Source organism: Chenopodium album, chromosome 27, assembly GCF_948465745.1.
Source record: "Chenopodium album chromosome 27, dcCheAlbu1.1, whole genome shotgun sequence".
NCBI classification, from domain to species: domain Eukaryota; kingdom Viridiplantae; phylum Streptophyta; class Magnoliopsida; order Caryophyllales; family Amaranthaceae; genus Chenopodium; species Chenopodium album.
In genome coordinates this window covers 23,674,616-23,695,057 of record NC_137860.1, presented here as the reverse complement: position 1 = coordinate 23,695,057, position 20,442 = coordinate 23,674,616, and the positions used below count along the sequence as shown (strand labels likewise).

At 34.8% G+C, this 20,442-nt stretch overlaps 1 protein-coding gene across 3 annotated transcripts; it reads right to left on the bottom strand.

Annotated features, from left to right (window-relative positions):
* Positions 1-963: 963 nt before the first annotated feature.
* Positions 964-13,270, bottom strand: LOC145619523 (serine/threonine-protein phosphatase 5-like). 3 transcript variants are annotated; one of them, XM_081674232.1, is made up of 14 exons: positions 13,139-13,270; positions 11,716-11,863; positions 10,989-11,158; positions 10,730-10,801; positions 10,266-10,416; positions 7,040-7,195; positions 5,182-5,290; positions 4,899-5,016; positions 3,491-3,638; positions 3,000-3,248; positions 1,934-2,059; positions 1,750-1,850; positions 1,462-1,536; positions 964-1,370 (listed from the first exon to the last, which is right to left on the bottom strand). In XM_081674232.1, exons 2-14 carry the CDS (start codon positions 11,792-11,794, stop codon positions 1,311-1,313), a joined length of 1,614 nt encoding a protein of 537 aa, XP_081530358.1. In that variant the 5' UTR covers positions 11,795-11,863; positions 13,139-13,270; the 3' UTR covers positions 964-1,310. The 3 variants fall into 3 exon arrangements, with proteins under 3 accessions (XP_081530358.1, XP_081530359.1, XP_081530360.1); XM_081674233.1 differs by having other exon boundaries at positions 13,041-13,186; XM_081674234.1 differs by lacking the exon at positions 7,040-7,195.
* Positions 13,271-20,442: the final 7,172 nt, after the last annotated feature.

Below are 20,442 nucleotides of genomic sequence, written 5' to 3'. Positions count from 1 at the left end.
CCCTAATCCCTATGTCTCTAAATATTTGTCCCATTTTCCTTTAGTCCGTCCCTTTAAGTTTGTCCCATACTATTTTTTGTTATGGGGACCACAACTTTACTCTCACATCCACTACATATAACCCCCCGCCACTTTTCTCTCTCAAAAACTCATTTCAACCAAAAATTGAAAAAGTAACTTCACCCTTAGGAGCAAATAAAAGGGGACGGAGGGAGTATTACTTAACAAAAGATGGTTTAATAGTATTGCATTTCACAGCTTCAAAGGCTATTACTCTGATACTTTAGTAGCTGTTCCAAACGAAGAGCTAATTAAGGACGGCCATGGAGTTTCGCAGTTCTCAATTTTTGAAAATACAGTACAGGCTAATGTTGAGATATGTCTTAACTGGTGAAAATTCTACAATTCCTGGAAATATTGCTTCTTACTATTTGAGAACTATGAAGATAGTTAATTTCGAGAATATGTGACTATGTTTCTGAATGAGACTGTTCGATGTTCCTGAATATGAGCCATTTGGGGTTCAGACGAACCCTGTCCCTGCATCTGCATTGTTCAATATGGCAGAAGATGACCAACAGCATTAAAACTAAATCTGAAGACATAACCTTGCTGTTTAAGAAACAGTAATACTGTTTACAAGAAATGTGATGGCTGTTTGCAGTTACTCATCCTTAATGATTAAATCAAGTGTGAGTTGCAGTACAAGGATTGGCACTGCAACAACTTTCACCTCAATCCGTAGCAATCCACCCATTGAAACTACGAGACACTCAGCAGTTGAGGTCTCATGATCTCATATGAACAGAAAACAAAATTACCTAGCTACATAGAATTAGCTGGTAGCAAACTAGCAAATCGTGTTCGCTAGGTCTAAAATAACCAATTCAACATTTTACTAATCAACCAAATAAGCACCACTTCAATGCACATCTCTATCAGCTGCTTTGCTACACACTTAAGTTTCTTGATGCACAAATCCAATATAGAAGAAAGAATACAGAAAACATCTTTTGCCTATAAAAAAAATTATTTTGATTTTTCTTTAGCCGTCGAGGAACAAACAAACAATATGGAAGATACAAAACTGCAAAACAATTATAAAAATGAAAAAGGAGCCACATAATTTTACATGGCACTGTGTTTTGTGCAGCAGTATTATCTTCTTGGTTAGAGCGTGCAAGGTGAGTAATCTTGAACCAGAAATGTTCGAGGAATAAGAGTTGTACCCAGGAAAATAGCAAGAGACAACATCCTTGCTGCTCAAAAATTGTACACGATAATGTAGCTGAACGTCATCCTAACGGCAATCATGAAAACATTCTAAGGAAGTTGTTCGCATAAGCCATTGGTTTGACATCAGGATGCGACTGCAATAACATCAAAAACAAAAAATACTTAAGTGTTTGATAACCTACAAACAGGATTAATAAGCACAGAAAACAAGGCAAGGTTACTAACCACGGCAGTGAAAGTGACAATGTTTGGTTTCAATTCTGGGGCTTCAAAACGAATCAATGCACCCTTATTCCCCATCTGCAAAGGTAAAAGTCGATTAATTATATATTTATATGGTACTTAAATTTAGTAAAAACACTATGGCCTAATAAGATATAATTGATGAGCAAAATCAGATCTGGATCTTCATAATCTTACATAAGGTTGACCTGTAACTCTCAAGAAAACTTCATTTACCTAAAAAAATCCTAAAAAGCAATTCAAGTAGCAAGTGAAACAAAAGTGAATTACCTGATCACAATAGTTTGGTGCGGAAAACACGGTAATCAGTTTACCATCATGCTCAATTTCGTACCCTTCATCTTTCACTTCATGAGATCGAACAACTAGATCTGGAAAAGAATACATGAACATTAATACAAAAAATAGTCAACAATATTAACAAAGAGCTACTAATATAGGGTAAAAAGAGTACCCAAGTTATTGTCTTGAAGAAACCTCTTGGTGACATCGGGGCCAAACGAAAGGCCAACACCACGCTTACTGGGACCCCTCCCTAGGTTGGACTGTGGATCACTCCATAATACTTCACACATCAATCCTGTAAATCCCAAAAAGAAAAAAATTCATCCACATGAATCCAAGACAAGTAAAGCTTCACAAACAAATGTTATTGGGGTTACAGATAAAATCATAGACAAAATAAAGACCTACGAAAAAAAATAAACCACCCTCAGACCAACATCTCAACACCAAAAATTGTATTCCACTACAGGTATTGGTAGCTTGGGTGCAAGTTTCTCCCAGTCAATCATAAAAAATTGGCTTCTCATTATTCAGTCTATTTTAAATTAATGATCGTACTAAAAATAAGGGCAAAATAGAGGATCCACGATTGTGTAAATCCTCTGGAACTGTTCAACTGAAACACAACTATCCCTGAATGGTCAAGCCAACACCAGGTACACAACACTTCTTAGAACACTTGTAATTAATAAAGCACATGGTTAAAGAATCATGTTCATCCTTGAGTAAAATCAGGTACATGAAGTTGTAGTACATGATTCTACCATACTCATAACATTATACAGATTATATTGCAATCCCAATATCAGCCTTCGTTCAGGGATAGACTCCTTCCACGGAAGATCAATGTCAATACCTGAGAACATTTTCTTCTCTGACAGCATGGTATTAATGACAACATAAAATATATGAAGAAAATGAATCAAATTAAGATTATGGGTAAGTATATGTAATATACACACGAAATAATATCAAAATAATGACTGAACAGTTTAATCAGGAAGGAAAATTTTGTCATCTAAATATAGATAAGACAGCAAAGAAAAAGAACAGTATGATATTTACAATCATAGAATTGTGCTCAATAAAAGAAGTCACAAGAAAAAAACATTATGAAAAAGTCATTCAATTTAAAGTGCATATAGAGACAGTCACTTCTATAAGTCAATGAGACAGCCCAAAAAAAAAAAAAAAAAACACACACACATTCTGACAAGTATCCACAGGTACTTTACCTTCTTCAGGGGGTTCGCAAAATCGGTCAATTGCTCGAATGTCAGAAAGCTTTACTCCATCTACACTGAAAAGACCACCATGGACCACAAATACCTTCTGATTTATGACATGAGCCAAAGGTAAACAGCAGAAGACTTCTGCAAAGAGCTCAACAAATGTTTCACTCAATTTGGACCTGACTTCCCCTTCGAATCCATAAATCTTATTCATGCTTCTGCTTTCATGATTTCCTCTCGCAAGATACATAGCTGACATGTCACAGAAAAAGAAACATCAGATTAAGAAACAGTTTAGCATCATAAAACTCTGACAAAATTGCCGAGATTTGAACAGCATAATATTTAATTACTAAAGTACTTTTCGAGGCCATAGTCTACCATTAAAGCGGCACTAATCAGGAGCTAACACAGGACTAACAAGTCTACAATGGATACATGGTACCAGTACAAGACACTTATCACTAATAAGAGAACAGAGAAAGAGGATTTACCAGATGGGCACATGCACTTAAATGCAAAAAGTGTGAGAATAACCTCCAGGGAGAAGGAACCTCTATCCACAAAGTCACCATTAAACAAATACGGATTATCTTCAGAAGGGAGCCCATTGAGCTCAAAGATATTTAGAAGATCATAAAACTGCAACAAAATCATAGAGCACATTAAAATCACTGTAAAATTACAAGGGAAACATGTACCATAATAGACAAAATAAAGTTTATTTTAAAAAACTCAAAAAATATTCAATAACACGGTAAAGTCTACAGATCTAACAGCCGCTACTTCCTCCCTTTAATGATTATGCGCACAAAGAGAAATAAGCAACAGAGGATGGCACTCAATAAATACTTTTCTTGATCAGTTCAGGGATTGGCCCAGCTAATAACAACAGCTAATGCAAGCCTGAATATAAACCCAAGAGCACCAAATTGCCATCAGCAATCCTATGGAAAATAACTTTATCAATGGTAAAGGAAACTCGTCATATTACAGGTTTACAGCTCATAAAAAGACCCTATAGCCATCTTGACACCTTCCCTAATTCAGGGTCTGAAAGAAAAATGTTTCAAAAATGTGTAGTAAAGAGTTCAAAATTACTCTTATCGCAACTGAACTAAGTGAGCAAATCCTGACAGTTTTTCTTTCTAAATTCTGCTCAAAAATCCCAATTAAATGAAAAACCTTCTCTTCATGAATTAGTACAAAATTTTGACCTTACACCTTATACATTGACAGAATTAATGATCAAGATAGCAGGAGTCCCAAAATAGCAAGCTCAGATAGATAATTTCCAATCTAAATGTTCTAAACCAACAAATTCTAACAATTAAGTGAGTAGTGTACATCTTGAAGTTTTAGTTTAAGCTAGGTCTGTTGGCTACTTTACTACAATTCTTCTGGGAAGATTTTGAATACACATGTTGATTGATTAAGGATTGCTTTATGAAGCTGTAATCATAGATTCTTGAATTGTGTGCAGTCTTTCAATATATATACCTCAGCAAAGAAAGATATGCAACTCAATTGTAGACTGTAGAGTGTAGACAGTTAAAATGCTAGACAATTAAGGACAGCAAATTCCATTGAAAATCTTGAAATGACAATAATGGCACGTATAAAGATGACGAAAGATAACAGCTAAAAATCAGACATGAAATGTAGCAGAAAGTCATCAACATTTAACAGAGTACTGGAGCTGTTCTAGTGAGACATTGAACAGGTTAAGGGGAAATTTAAAGAAAATTTATTGTTTATACTAAGTTTACTCAAGCATATGAGAACAGGAGAAAATTCAAGCTTCTACAAATAGAGCAATAGAAAGAATTGTATTTGTCAATACTAAAAGCCTGTGAGGTTACTAGAGAGGTTACTAGAGAGGTGCCAGAAAATCCAAATTACCTGACCATGTACATCACCACATACAGTAAATTGCTTGCCATTTGGGACAGTTATATCAACAAGAGAAGGCAGGGTACGCAGCAATTCTCTTGTTTGCAAAACTATCTGGAACGCATATCTAAAGCACAAAAACATAAATTAAAAAATAAAAAATAAAAGCAAATATAATCAAGAAAAAAGAAACAAATTAATTGTTTTCTGCCACTACCAAAATTATTAACTAATCATATTTTGAAGCATTTTACAAATTAATGAGACTACTACATTTGCAACTTAAACATACCTCTTATGCAAACATTTCTGATTTTTGAAATCCTCTAACATTTTCTTGACAAACTCCAAAGTTACTATATCTCCCTCTATGCTAGCCCCAGAATATTGCGGTTCAACCTCTGGGAAATAAAACCACGAAATCATCTCTCTTAATACCAAGATAACAAACAATGTCGAGTTCAAGATTAAGTTTCACTGTCTAATCTCAATTAGTAAAACTGTTGGCAATACAAACTAGATACAGGCCTTTGGTGAATATATTAATGATTGAAGTTGAAAAACACAACACCGATACACACAAGACTCTTCAAGGTAGTTCAGAAAATACAAACATGTGGTGTGTGTGTGTTTCTATGCTTTTCGAAGAAAAGAATAACTTTCCTAGTACAAGAAAGGAGAAAAAAATCACTAATACAAAAGGTTATTTTAGACCACCAGTAACAAGCATTCTAGAAAACAGAGAGTAGCCTTACAGGACTAGAGACTACAAGAATGAAGAATCTAATTCAAAAGGCTAAACAAAAGGTAATACTCATTTCATCAATTGCAGGAAGCCTATCTTATACAGCTCAACGTAAAAGCTGAAGATCCAGTAACAGAGTGCAACAACCTCCATGATCAAAAAAGCAAATCAGCAACACAAAAAAGCACAAACAAACAAATACTCCCAACAAAGTATCCCTGTTTAAAATAGAAAAGGAAAAAAAAAATTGTACAGAAACAGAAATTTTGAGCACTAGCAATTTGAAACATAGTCAGTGTTCTATAAACACAGTGAGCACGAAAAAGAAAAGCATCTCTAATTGATTTCATTGGCCAACCTTTTAATATAGTGCGCACACTAAATATAATCACTACAATGCATAAAGACATTATATGGAGGACATCATTTTCCTAAGCACATAAAACAACATTCATCGTCAAAAACAATACATACAAAAGATGCACCTCCAATCCATTTGCATTCAAAATCCACCTTCAACTAAGCTCAAATAGAGAAAAATTCATGGATGAATTAGCATCATTTAAGAGAGAAACAAAGAGTAACTAGACACATTTTCTTGGAGTCTTCAACTTTGTTTTTCTTGAAATTCAAGAAAAACTGGTTATCATATTATGTTTATTAAACAGTTACGAACATCCTAGAAAAGGAACAGCAGACACTCAAACATATTGATCAACAGCATATGCAGCCTAGATCTTGACTCGAGCACATTTAGACACTCACTCCTAAATTTTTAACTCCTAGTTTTGTGCAAGATCGAGAATATGTAGAGAAGCACGAGCAAATAATTTAAATTAAAAAATCAAAGAAATTACTATACTATAGAACTATTTCAAGTATCAATCCACCAGACCCACCAAGAGAATTCAAGCAAGGAGAAAAAATGTGAAAGATGAACATCTGAAAAACCTTTTAACCTGATACCTCAATTGCTTAAATAACAAAACTCTCTAAATTCAAACTTGAGAAGCTATCTCCAAATGGGTGCATGGACATATATAGGTAGGGAAGTAGAAGAACAAGTGCCCGCCATGAAGTCAGCATTAATACCCAAAAGGCACACAAAACTTTGTTAGGGAGCGGAAATCTGGCTCGGTTTAGTTTGGTTTATGGAATTAAGTTATATATATAAATATAAGGAACCAAAGTGTAGAAAATTTCATTTCACCAAAACCTTAGCCAGGCAGCAGTCCAGAACTCCAAAAGCACCATATAGAAAGTCCTCAATGTCCTTCCAACCTCCTAGAGATTATCACCTAAGAAGGCTAAGAGCAGCTTGCATACAAAACCTCAATGGAAGTACAATCTTATTATAAGCAAACATAAATCAACTGCTAAAAGCACCCAAATGATGAGACCGTACGTGCCAAAGGGAAAACAATGACCATGATAGATGCTGCCAAAGCCATAATTGCTAACACAGCTCCAATTGACATAAACTTTGCAGCCATCAAAGAAGCAGCCAGAACCACTGCCACAGCTGCAGTCACCAACATTGAACTGGTGGTCATTCTTGCCACTGCCACAACAATATGACCATAACTTGAGATTTACTTCAATGAAGCACTTATTTTTTCATAAAATTATTAGACCAACCCATTCATTATATGATTATTGATTCTCCACTTCACATTAATACATTACAACTCTTAACTGTTTACATAGCATAAGATTGCCAATAACTGCTAGACATGTTTTCTATGTGCTAATTGATAAGTCAATCTTGGTGAGTGAGTATTATCTCAAAATTCCCCCACATAAAAAGCACTGTTGAATTGATCCCTTTATCTACTGGAAAGCTCTACCATTCATATATGAAAATACCTACAATTAACTAGCAACTTGGATATTATATCTTCTCACACACCTCACTCCTAACACCACTACTCAGAACATGCATACAGTGGCTACTCATTTGATAGGCCTTATGAAACAAAAGAATCTAGAAACAATCATGCAAAGACTCAGCTAACCAATCAGTTGCATCACATAAACAAACACAAAAGTATGATTTAGAGAGGCCAATAAAAGCACAGAGAAGAGGACGTAAAATGAAACAAGCTCATCATCCAATACAGACAGAATGACAACACAGTGAGGATACAATTTTTAAGTGCAGTAATTACAATTTAACAATTCTGCTACAAATCCTAACAATAAGCTGAGTTGTGGTCAAAACAATTGGCAAACACAGAAAAGGATGCATGACACACTTACTATTCGAAAATTATCAGGAAAGAAACCACCAGAAATCCCATACCATTTCTACTCAAACATACCAATGTTAGCCATTATCATTATTTAGCAGTATAAATCAACCTTTTTACATGAAGGGTCATACTTCCTTCAAATCAATGATTAAACTTTCCTATTTTGATATTACTTTACCTCTATATATGTTTGAACATGAGTTCCATAACTTTATTTAAGGAAAACTTCACATGAATAATAGGAACTATGGCCATTCTTCCAATATTAATCCCAACATCAGGTTATTCTATAATAATGCAAACTATAAACGCCATCTTCTCCTATAATTCGTGACCTGATAAAACCGGTTGAGTAAGTCATTTGGGCCACATGTCTTGTAATTATTGGCTCCCTTTTTTTTTTCTTCAAAAAAAAGTTTTATAAGGAACTATTGTAAATTTGTAAGCACAATACTCCCTTTTCTCTCTCCTCTCCTTCCCCATTTCAACCACAGCAAATTACCACCACAAACAGACCACCAGCTCTCTCTCTCTCTCTCAAACACACTGCCCCAACGACCCATCTCCATCCATCTCCACCACCCCCTGGCACCCCACCTACCTCCAAAACCTACTCCCCTCTCTGCCACAAAAATCACCACCACAAACCACCTCAATTCTAATTAAGAGACTAAATGTGTCACTGCCGCCGCCTCCACTACAGCCACAACTTCTAGCAACAAAATTGGTAGTAGGGGGTAGTGGTAGTTATTGTTCATGACAATACTTGCTCTCATAGGACTTCGAATTTGACCATATCACCACCCTATCTCTTCTCCTCTCTTTCTCAATTGGTTGTGGTGTGGTGAAGATGTTTTCAAAGGAGAATGCTAAAATTGTTGTGGTAGTGATGGTAAGGAGGGGGGTTATGCTGTAATTTTGGTGACTAGTAGTGGGGGTTATGGGACAATTTTAGTGGTGGGGGTTGGGTTATGGTGGCCGGTGATGGCTGTGGTAGTTGGGAAAAGGTATTGTTGGTGATGGAAGTGGTGATTATTTTGGGTTATGGTGGCTGAGGCCTGAAGGTGGCTAGAGTGGTGGTATGGAAGAAGCTTGGATAGGCTGGAGAGGAAAAGTAAGGGAAGAAACAAAAAATTAAAAGTAAAAATAATCAAAATTAACCAGATCGATAGATTACTGGTCATCGAGGATTATTAAAGGTGTCTCCTATATTTAAGATTATACTATAATAACCTATAATTTGTACTAATATGAGAAGAGTGGTTATAATTCAGATTATTGTTGTGAATTTTTCCTTATTTTTTTATCTACTTGCTCTTTTTTTTTAAAAAGTGCAACATGTCCCCTTGGCACAAATTTTATGGGAGATGACTACAAGAGGTAAACGGACAAATCAATTAATATAATTTGAACACCGGTATGAGAGACATGCTATTGGTGTTTAAATTAATTTATCTAATTTGTACATTTACCCTATTTAATCACTTTCTCAAAATGAATGCCGCGGGAACATATTGCTAAAAAAACAAAGGAAGTATATTCTTATGATGTTTACAAATATATCCTTACTCTTTTGGACCCCTTACTTATTTTACGGACTTTTTTCCCAAGGTTCCACTTATTCCTTTCTTCTTTGTTACTTTCCAATCAATTACATGGATTCGATGAAAAGTGAAGTGTAACTGCCTTTTTTTTTTTTTTTTTATCTGGAAACAAAGATAGTGAAGGTTGAGACCAAATGTTCTGTTTTGTGTCACAGTCCTTTCTGGTATTTCCTTAAAGGACCTAGAACTCTAGAAGGCTAAAATTAGAGTTTGAAAAAGCTTTATAAGCAAAATGGCAAGAGCACAGACATGAGTCTTATGTCATAGCTTTATAGATTCTGTTATAGAAAACGGCTACAAACAGTGAACTCTGGGAAAACTAATGCCACTGTGTCTAATAAAAAATTCCTCAACAAGGCCTTTCTAAGCTCTTGAGCATCAGTGGCTTGGGCTTCTAACTTCAAGTGCGCCTATTCAAGCACAGAGCCTAAACTAAATAAGCATATATAACTTTGCGACATTATAAGTTGTATATGTGAAAAAATGAACAATAATTAGGACAAAACATCCCCTCACTTCTGTAATCACACATAAGATAAGTAAATCATCAAAAGAAATAAAAAAGATCACAGATATTTGCGAAGTTGTGAAAAGTTCATGAAAACTACTATTAAGTGAAGAAAGTTGAGACACAACCACACAAACAAAAAGACAAACAATCATGCCACCATAATGAGTTAATGACAGTATATAGTACATTAAAGAGTCATAAAAATTGCCAGCCAGTGAGCCATTGAATGAGAAAACTTATCAAGCTACTTGCACAGAGACTTACCAATAGATCGGTAGTCAATAGAATCTGCTATGGAACGCCTTTCAGCCACTGGTACAGAAATGGCTTCCTCAAATTTTAGCTTCATCACAGCCTTTTCACATTCTTTCAATTTTTTGGCAGCATCGGGATCATTCGGACAAATCCTTTTGACCTGAAAGGAGAATTTTAAGGGCCTAGATGAAGGAATTAGGTATTTAAAAATTAAAAAAAGTTACAGATCAAAAGTCAAGCTGCCTTTGACCTTTATGAGCTACTTTTGGGAGCTAGAAACTTAGAAAGATGAATTCGTAATATAAGAGAATTTACAAATATAAAGAGACCTTAAGAAGTACAAACTCAACATTCTTAGTTCAATTGAGCCAAATAATTAATAGGCTCAAGAGAATGCAGAAGCACAAGGCATCCTAAGTTGGGGCCTGGGGGAATGCTTCCAATGAAAAAAAGTAGCCTTAATTTCATAATACCTGCTGAAAATCCTTAAGCGCCTCTTTGAATTTACCCATGGCAAGATATGCTGCCCCTCTCCTATAATAACCCTGTGAAGCCATCATGAATAAGTTTCGGCAGAGCCAAAGGTAAAAAAAATATAACTTAACCTTGTATAACAAAACTCAATGTTATAATCGATACATAACAATCAACATGAATATTAACAACACTGATGACTAGAAAAAACTATCACGGGATATCCAAAGAGATAACTGAAATGGTAAAGCTTCATACCTTTGAATACTTAGGATCAATCTCAATAGCCTTTGTTGCATCATGTATAGCACTACCATACTCTTCCAATTTGGTGTGTGCAAATGCTCTATTAGCCCAGTATACAGCATTCTGCTCGTTCAACTCAATTGCTTGAGAGTACAAATCGATGGCTTGGGAATACTTGTTCGCTGGAATCGCAATATATAGTCATATTGAACGGTGAATAAGAAGAAGAAATCATACATGAATCATCTATCAAGGATTCACAACAAATGACAAAAACATCAAGAGTATAACCACACAAGCCAAAAAATCAAAATCAAAAGCTACTGATTTGAATGACATTCAGAAGCTGGCCTCTGCAGTGTATCAGAGAAGTCCACTCTATCAAACAGTTGGCAAGTTTTGACTTTTGACGTTATTCATAAACTCTAATTTGACCACCTTAAACGATTTATAGTTAAGAAAAAGCATGGTCATGTGGGATATTGTTAGATTCATCTCAATATAAATATTCAAAATATCAACCTTTTGTTTTTACTTATTGCTAATTAAAGATATTACTCATATTAGCAAAAAAACTTTTGAATTGACATAAATATAAGTATAAAATAGAAAAATAATAATAAAAAAAAGGACTACCAATCTACCATGGCTACAAACTCGATTGTTTGAAAACCTCTGTAGGAAAACATTACCATACTATAAAAGCTAAGAATAATTCTTTTGAAGATATAGACAATACCTTTAAATGCTTCATTGGCTGAAGACTTGAGTTCTTCAGCACGTGACACTGTTGAGCTTTCAGATTCCATTGTGGGCATAGAAGTGAAGAATAGACTAGTTTATGAAACTGTTCAGATAGCAATGTCCATGAACGGGTCCTACCAGACCTGTCAACACAAATAAAGTGGTCAAAAGCCATAATACTGAAGGTGAATCTGAGTAAGTAATGCACATTAGAAACTTCATGTATGCATAGATCCATCCAAAGAAAGATCAGCCTACATAAGAAGGATGGTAGCAACACATAATTTGCAACCCTTAAAAAAATGCAGCCATACCCATCCACGCCTCCATCCACAAAAGAAAAGAAAGGCGGAGAGAGCCAGCATGATGATGTTCTGCAAGACATTTAAAGATATTATCACATAAATGTATCCCTAATTAATCAACAACACTCCTTTCCAATGCTTATCTATCTCCCCTTACCCCTCCATTCAGTCACTTGATATTACCTTTAGGAGAACCCTTCTCTACCTTAACCTTTCATTATTATCAGCACTAAAGCATATGCATCCATACACCTTCCCCGCCACCATCTACAAAAGAAAAAGAACAAGAGGGAAGAGGCCTGCACTAATGACTTTCTGGCTTTCTGCTAGAGGTTTAAAGCCAGTATAACATCAATGTACTCTATATCAATTAAACTCCTCCCTCACACTAAAGGCCCCCTCCCTTGCATCCCTCCCCCTTTCATCTTGCTACTAGCACTTCCAGCACCCTCCCCCCCCCCCCCCCCCACGAGTTTTCGCTACCGTAAATTCAGAAGATTGCCATGGCAGATTCCAGATTAACCCCATCTCCTTCTCCTTCTCCTGCTGTACCGGTTCCTCTAGCTAAGCTTCCGTGAACCCAGTTCAAGACAATAAAGGTAAAGGGGTACAACTAGACTATACTGTAAACACCAATCAATGGTGCTTAAAGGACAAAGAAGACTAAATCAATGGTACTACAATGACTAATTATAACAGAAAACAATTTATATTTTTGTTGTGCAAATTGAATAAAAAATAGCTAAAAGGTAATGACTTTAGCACATTAAAATCTTCCCCAGTACATAAATCATACAAAATTATACAACAGATGCATAAAGTTCAAATTTTTAAGATTTCAAAGCAAGCAGATGCAGAAAGTTCAGTTCACAAATATTACTACAAACAATAACAAGCACAGATTTTTCCATATAATTAAGAACAGTATAACAATGAGAAGTAACATAATCAACACAACAACAAATAAAATAAAATCATAGTACCAAATCGATAAAGAAGAACCCTAAAATTATACCTGAAAAAAATGAAATCCCAGAAAAAAGGAAAGAACTTTAAAATACTGGGGAAAAAATAAAAAAGGTAAAAGCTTTATTCAATAGAAAGATGGAGGACCTGTGAGAAAGAACAGCGTCTTCCTAATGAGGGGAGGAGAGAGAACCCTAGTTTTATCAAGGTTTTTGCAGGGGTTGGGAGTTGGGGGTTGCGCTGCTCTTCAACTATACTTCTGGAAAATTGCAATTTTATTTTTTTAAAATTTAATTAATTAATTTCTTTTATACTTATAGTCTAGTCTAGGATTCTAGGAGATACTTGGTTTAAGAAATTAAGAGTCATGCAACGCACATACGTGAATTCATTAATTTATCTTTTCAACATTAACCAAATGAAGCCCGTGCGAAGGAGGGGTCGATCTATTTTTTAAAAAATAATATTTTTATCATATTTATGTGATTACATTGTTAAATTTTTTTAATTGTGGTAAATATAATATTTTCTCCGTATATGTTTTAAAATATAAGATAAAATCATAATCTCAAAAGATAATATTTTGTATTTAATTAATATAGCCATTAAAATCTCATTGGTCAATTATGCTTATGTGGTACTTGAATTATTTATTGGATATAACTATAATATATAATCTTACGTGGCACATTAACTAATCTTAGGTGGCATAATCCTATTGTAGCGTTTTAAAAATATTAATCCTATGTGGCGCTTTAATAATTTTTTGAAAATAAAAAATCCTACGTGTCACTCTAAAATCTACGGAAAAACTCCCTTATATATATACATGTATACATATATATACATATATATACATATATACATATATATACATATATATATATACATATATATACATATATATATATACATATATATATAAAAAAAAAATGCTCATATATAAATGGTTGTGTATGAAATAGATGAGCAAAAGCTGCAAAACTTTTAGGAGTTGGTAAATCAAGATTTAAACATTTTTGTAAGAGAAACAAAATGCTTGTTGAAAGGTGAGACAATTAGCTTGGATATGTTTTACGATGAACATGATTTTATTACTCCCTTCGTTTTTAAATTCTTGCTCCATTTCTCCGTGCACGGAGTTTTAGGAGAAATTGGAGAAAGTTTTAAAATATGGAGATAGTGAGGAACATGAAATGGAGGAAAGTTATGCATTTGTAAATGCATAACATTGATTAAAATATTTTAAAAACATATGGTAGAGAGAGAAAAGAGGAGAGAGATAGGAAGAGAGAGACTTGTAGGTGGGCCCCACCTATTTTTTGGTCGGATTGTATCACGTGATGGGGGACCACATGCTAATTGTTCCATTGAAAGTTTATATAGTACCATTGAATCCTCAGTGGTACTATTTACGCATAAATGTAGTACAACTGAATGCATATATAATACCATTATGTGCATATATAGTATCACTGTATATTCAGTGATACTATTTGATCATCCAATGATACCAGAATATTTATTCGTTTGTACATACGTATAATTACATGAATACCCCTTGTTATGAATTTCTAAATGCCTAACATTCCTCCCTTTAAAATTCCTCGGAGATAGTGGGGTTGGTGGAAGAATTAAAAATGGTTTAAAAAATAAAAATAAAAAATATTTAAAAAAAAAAAAAGTACTAGAGAGAATTGAAGGAGAAGGAGAATATGGAATTAATATTGTTGGGTTCACTTGGTGAGAGAAATTAATTAAATATTGTAAAAGCTTTCCAAATAAAGAAATTAAACAAGTGTTTAAAACGGACGGAAAAGGAAAATGAGCAAGTATTTAAAACGGAGGGTGTATATATGACCAACAATATAGTTGCTTGTAGAAATAAATTAGTTAGATTTAATGAAAAAATACGTATTCATCAGTCTAATATTAGTATTTCAAGAGGGATATAAAAGTCATTTCTCTTATTTATTTGGGGGCAAGTTTGTACTATCTTCCCTTTCTTCCTCCTCCATTACAGCTCATTGACTTTCTTCCTCCTCCATCACAACAACACCATCACCACTTAAGGTGGTTAAAATTGATGTCGCAAAGAAGATGCTACCCCTAAGGGATTGATATGGGCCTAATTTATACCCTTTTGCTATTAGGGTGTCTTTTTGTTATTGTCGCGAAATGGCGTTGGGTGGTTGTTGAGGAAGGAGGAAGAAGGGAAAGATAAGAGGGATGCAAAGAGGACCATTAGAAGATGAACAATGGGTTGTGATGGTGATGACGACTGAGACAAACACGAGTAGATGAAGATGATGGTGGTGGTTCGTGGTTGATCGGCAAAATGATAGGGGATTCGTGATTCTCTCTCCTCCTTTTCTCTTCTCTCTCCTTTTTCTGATTCTCTTTTCTCTTTCCTCTCTCCTTTTTCGTTCTGATTCTCTTTTCTCTATCCTCCTTTTCTCTTTTCTCTCTCCTATCTCCTTTTCCGATTCTCTTTTCTCTCTCCTATCTCCTTTTCTTTTTCTCTTATTCACTCTCCTCCCTTCTCTCTCTTTCTCACTCTTCTACTAGTGAAGGACATCAATTCCTTGCTTTGTATTGTCATCAAAATCAAATACAGGCTAGAGTTAGGCAAAGATACTCTTAACTACATCCCTTAATAAACTACATCCCTTAATAAATGGGATAACTATTGACCAAACTAACTAAGCTACACCCCCCTAACTAATGCTAGACTAAGATAAGTATACAAAGACTCAAGATATTTATTATAAATATACTCCGTAATAAATATCATACATATAGAATATATATGCTAAATATATTCTAACAACTAGAATATGTGGTTTTCTTTCATCTCTTTTATTAATTATAATGCTCAATTATATTGGCTCTTTTATTAATCATCACGCTCAATTATATTGGCTAGCCAGTGAAGATTTTCTTACTTCACATTAACCTCAACTTCAAACTAATGCAAAAAAATTTAATCTTTTCTCATACCAAGCTCCGTTGAAATCAATTTGTCACGTTTCAGGTTTCATTCTATATGTTATTTTAAGATTCCATGAATTTCACTTTTAATTTGTTGAATTAGGTAATAGAAATTACAATTGGTTGTCGAAATTTTTTCTTAAGTTTTGTTGTTTTGAAACTCAATATAGTGGAATTTTTTTGTTGTTGTTTAGATGTGTCTTTATTTATCTGGGGTTTTCTTAACTGGTGTTAATTTGGTCTTTTTAGATCATTCTTAATTGATGGAAAAAAAAATTAAGGTTGTATATCGAATATTGGTTTTCACCTGAATTGGTAGGAGACTTGACATGTTATATTGTTGAAATTAATTGAGATTTTTTATTGAATTTGGGTACCATTAGGATTTAGTGTAGGGTTTTTAATTTTCCCTCATTAGTGTTATTTTAGAAGTGATGGCTGATCGAGCGGAAGATTTGATGAATTTGGACTTAATTTAGGGCCTAGATCTTCCCCTTCACCCATGGGCGGGCCTATCATTAGAAGAATCGGAAAACGTTGTAAGGTAGGAATCACCTTATTATGTGAGGGAGGCTCTTAGGCAGTGAAGTAGACATCGGTGGCGTTGAATCAATAATTCAGGGTGACTCACAGGCTCGGAAATCCTGGATCCGCCACTGGGTGGTAGTGCGGCGACTTCGTGACCGATTTCCGGTGAGATGACGGGGGGTAGATGGATATGGTGGTGGTTCGTGATGCTAGATCTAATAATCTTTTTATTTAAAAAAACATAAAATAGTGTATTACATTACAAAATTGGCCCACAAAATGAGTGATTAACATCTTTTGTTGATCAGCCTGATCAACCCCCCACCCTACCCTAAATGACCCCATTTGATCACTTACTCAATTATTGAAAATGAACAAATTTGATTTGATTTCATAGGAATTTAGGGGTGGGGGATAAGGATCACCTTGAATTTTAATGGATAAGAAAGACTTCAACTATTGATAACATCAATTTTTCTCCTTCATGAAAATTTGGTCATTGGTTTCAATTTTTTTTTTCTTTTTTTTTTGAAAGATAGTTTCAATTATTATTTGCACCTAAAAAGATCAAAATAAGCAAATAATTATTTCTGTTTGATTTTAAGAAATAAATTGTAACATTATTATTTCCCATGAATTTGACTACATTGCTCTCTTTATTTTGCAACACTACTTATTACTTCTTATTTGATTTGGTTTCCTTAAAGGTAATAAAAGCTTAGTAATGAATTATATTTATATATGTTGGATGTAATGTAAATTGAACTAATTATTGAAGTTGTGGGCACGACCATCCATGGCAGTGGACAAGCCATGAAATTGTCTCGCCCGTAGCCCGTCAAACGCGCGTGTATTGCGTGTAAGCTTATTAATGATTTGAGGCAGCGGCAGATCTTTAGTGAGGCTCACAAGGGTTTGCCCCAGTAGGTATTAGCTGGTCTTGTGACCAACCCACTATAGCTGGTCCCTTGTTGAGAAATGAACATGTACGTTAACAAATATGAACATTTTCTAACTAAATATATTTTACAATTTTATATTTCTTAATAATTAAATGTTTATTTTTATCATGCAGTATGATGTTCATTCTTATAAAATAAAAGTTTATTTTCATGCAGTATAATGTTCATTCTTATAAAATAAATGTTCATTTTCTTTTTTAATTAATACAAATGTTTGTGTTTGTTCAATTGTATAAAATGTTCCTTTTTATAGTATAGGGTGTTCAATTAACATTAACAGTAATAATGTTAGACATTAACATTTTGTTCATAATTAAAAAAATATATTATTGATTTATGTAATTAGTATTAAATCATATAGTTTAGCGAATTATAGTACAAGACATCCATTTAAGAGAATGGAACAAATCAAGATATTTCACTTGAAGCTTAAAAAATGTTGATATATAAGCAACAACATTAAAGACTAGGGTGGAACTTGATGAGGTGCTTGCTCAAGAGTAATTGCTGCACTACAAGAAAATAACCTTTTCGTAGCGATTATTTTAACCTTTATAGTACCGATTGTAATTACAACAAGAAAATAACCTTTTCGTAGTGATTATTTTAGCCTTTTCTACACTATATATATATATATACACACACACACACACACACACACACACATGTGTATATATATACATATATATATGTACACATATATATATACACACACACATATGTGTATATATATACATATATGTGTACATATGTGTACATATATGTGTATATATATATGTGTACATATATATATGTATATATATACACATGTGTGTGTGTGTGTGTGTGTATATATATATATATATAGTGTAGAAAAGGCTTTTCGTATCGATTTTTGGGATTTAGTGGCGATTGTAAATGACACAATTTCTCAAAATTATATAAATGTGTAAAAATAGTGTGGATATGTATTATTATGTTTTCTGTATCGATTTTATATGGGAAAACCATGGCGAATTGGCGATTGTAAAATGATATAACTTCCTTAATTATTTCACAAACATACTTGCATACTGTAGCGAATGTACAATCGCTACAAAATAATCGCTACGAACAGACATTTTTCTTGTAGTGTTGTGGTATCAAATTTTTAGAGTGGATTGGATTAAAGACGGAAACCGCAACACCACTTTCTTTCATCTAAGCAGCATAGCTCGTAGATGGAAAAATAAAGTTTCAGCCATAAAAAGGACGGGCCTAATGGTCAGTGGCTAACTGAGAAAGAGGAGGTGCAAAATAATATTGTCAACTATTTAAAAACCTTGTTTGATAGTGAAGAAGAACGCCCCATGAGGACCTCCTTGTGACATATACCCAGAATTCACTACTCGCGTTGTGACTGGAATAATTTGACTAGTAGAAAATACTTAATGGGAAGCCCAAAATGGCAAGCGGGTTTAAAAATCCGCTTGCCATTTACCCAATCTTTGTAAAAAAAAACCTCTAATATTGAATGGCAAGCGATTTTGGCGCGAACCGCTTGCCAATATATATAATGACAAGCGGTTTGGGGTTGAACCGCTTGCCATTAGATATATTGGCAAGCGGTCCAATACCAAACCGCTTGCCATTTTAAAAAAAAACCCTAAAACTAATAGTACTTAGCTTGTAGCCGCCCACCACTCCCTTCATTTCTCTCTCTCCTCTTTCTTTTCTCATTTTCGCCGCTCTCTCTCCTCTTCTCTTCCCTTCGCTCCTTTCTTCTTTCACTTTCTCTTTTTCTTTGTTCTTTTTCATCTCCATGAATTCGAACCAAAACCGGATAATTTCGAGCAAATTCAACAAAAACCGAAGTAAAATTTCGACCAGATTTCGAGGACAATTTCGAGCAAATTTCGAGCAAATTCGTGCATGCGTGTGGGTATTCAAGTTTTTTAGGTCAAATTCGACCATAAAAACTCTAGATCTAGAGTTTTTATGGTCAAATTTGACCGTTAAAACCATAATTTCAAGCCAAAATCGGCGTTTTCATGGCGACGGATCTGGTTTGGGTGAAGGTCGTGGTGGGTTAGATGGTTTTTTTTTAAGGTGGGTCTAAGGTTTTATTTTTATTTCGATTCTAGTTTTAATTCTGATTTTAATTTTATTTTTGGTGGGGGTCGTGGTTTGGGTGGGGGTCTGGTCGTGGTGGGTGGGGGTTGAGGCTTGGGCTAGGGTCGTGGGTGGGGGTCGTGGTTTGGGTTAGAATCATGGTTTGGGGTCATGGTTTCGGTGAGGGTTTTGGTGGGTGGGGGTCGTGGTTTTGGTGAGGGTTTTGGTGGGTGGGGGTCTGGTGGGTGAGGTGGGTTAGGGAGGGTGGAGGTTTGATGTGTGGGGAGATGCGGAGATTTGGTTTAGGTGGGTTGTGGGTTTTGTTTAGGTGGGTTATGGAGGGTTGAGGCGTGGGGTGGTGGCTAGGTACGGGTGGGTGGGTCAGGGTTAGGGGTTCTGGTGGCTGGGTACGGGTATGCTGGTGGTGTGGGGGTGGTGGCCGGCAGCTGGTGGTGTGGGGGTGGTGGTTAACAGTTTTTTTTATTATCAATTTTTTTGTTTTTGTTTTTTTGTTGAAAATCAGAAATTGTATATTACAACAATTAGTTAATAAAAAATATTAATGTTATAACATATGTTTTGGTTATGTATCAATTTAAGTGAAAAAACCCAAAAAAAAAATATTTTATTTTAAATACCCCTATTGAGCAGCGGTTTGGCGCCAAAACCGCTGCCCTTTCACCACAATTGGCAAGCGGTTCAGAACCGCTTGCCATTTAAAAGCCCAAATGGCAAGCCCCCCAAGGGCATGCGGTTCAAAACCGCTTTCCATTAGGGGTTTTGAATCGCTTACCATTTAGTATATTCTACTAATTATGCGAAACTGATAGGGTGATAAAAGAAATAGGCGCTCTAAAGGCTCCAGGTCCATATCGCTTCCAAGTTTTATTCTTTCAGAAA